This window comes from Anarrhichthys ocellatus, unplaced genomic scaffold (genome assembly GCF_004355925.1).
Source record: "Anarrhichthys ocellatus isolate YVR2014 unplaced genomic scaffold, GSC_Weel_1.0 scaffold117, whole genome shotgun sequence".
NCBI lineage: Eukaryota > Metazoa > Chordata > Actinopteri > Perciformes > Anarhichadidae > Anarrhichthys > Anarrhichthys ocellatus.
This window is the reverse complement of record NW_022280147.1, coordinates 586,950-588,256: the sequence shown is the minus strand read 5'-3', so window position 1 is coordinate 588,256 and position 1,307 is coordinate 586,950. Positions and strand designations below refer to the sequence as shown.

The 1,307-nt window shown below is 45.9% G+C and overlaps 1 protein-coding gene across 1 annotated transcript in view; it reads right to left on the bottom strand.

Moving 5' to 3' along the window:
• The window catches only part of nol10 (nucleolar protein 10), an 8,301-nt gene that overhangs the window by 3,555 nt on the left and 3,439 nt on the right, over nt 1-1,307 (bottom strand). Inside the window, exons 9-11 of the mRNA XM_031876838.1 lie at nt 1,177-1,297; nt 944-1,042; nt 644-736 (exon numbers count right to left, since the gene is read on the bottom strand). Coding sequence (XP_031732698.1) covers nt 644-736; nt 944-1,042; nt 1,177-1,297 — 313 coding nt within the window. The remainder of the gene's footprint in view (nt 1-643; nt 737-943; nt 1,043-1,176; nt 1,298-1,307) is intronic.

The window sequence follows — 1,307 nt, the reverse complement described above, 5'->3', positions numbered from 1 at the left end:
TGATTAGGGTTGGTGCTTTTTCCTCCAGCAGAGGCAGAGGAGGTACAGAAAGATACAATGAAACTTGATTTCAATATTAAAAGCATCAACTAAGTTTCTTTAGAGTCGCTGAATTCAGAGACCTAAGAAATGCTAATGGTGTCAGAGTGTAATTAAGTCCCGCCCACACCGTGGGGGAAAACAATGCATGGCTCTCTATTGACTTAGTATTGTGTGAAGGTGCCTCCCCGTCACATTCATTCCAAAGAACTGAACCTCTGAGCGGTATCAGCAGCAAGAATGGGAATGCTGTGGATCCTGATCCTGACATTTCTAATGTTACCTGTGCAGCAAGCATTCAGTCCAAATGTCAGTTTTAGGTTAACTATATTCCTGTGAATTATGCAGTGTTGTGTTTTCAGTCACAGGAGCTTGCTGACACACGGCCATCATTAGCTTGCTAACAGCTAACTTGTCCCGTCATTATGTTAGTTCTCAGCTGCTCCCCTGGTAGACATGGCGTGCTGAAATACTCAGGCCCTTCTGTTAGTGTTTCAGCCCTTGGGTGTGTGTGTTCCCCTCCGGTGGCCGTTATTTTCAGAGTATGACACTCTGTCTCTGTCGAGACATAACCACCTTGATCTTGCAATCTGTGTTTTCCTACCTTGCCCTTCTTTTTCCGAGAAGCCAGCTCTGCCTCGTCGTCACCCTCCTCCATCAGCTTGAGGGCCAGCTCCTTGTTTACCTTGGGCAGCTTCTGTCTCAGCCAGAGCACACAGAAACATGGTTAATCACACAGGGTTGTGAGGCAACGTGTACATTTTCACCGACATCAATGAATTACTAAGCTAAAGGAATGCATGCTAACGATGTGAGAGGAAGAGAAAGGATGTACAGGGGCGTTAATGGAACGATGGTGCGTTTTCAACGCTTTAAACCACGAGAGGAAAGACGAGACGCTCACCTTAACCTGCACTCTCTGGGTCCTGGATTCCTCGATCTTCTGGCGGATCTTATCCTTGCGATACTCCTCGTATGCGAAAGGATTGGCCATGCTTTTGACCTGCGGCCGAGCCAAACGGCAAAAAAAATCTAAGCAACACACCTCTTTGAGACACTTTTACAACAGTTTTCGTCTGTTATATCCCGATCAGTTCAAATTGAACAACTCGGCTAATTATTTGAAGGTGTGTTTACCTTGTGATAAAGCCGGATGTCCATGAAATAGCCGTGCATGTAGGCTCTCAGGAGAGATGATCCCACCAGGTGAGACAAACCTGACACAAATAAGCAAAACACACAGAAATCACAATCTGGACTTGGCGAAA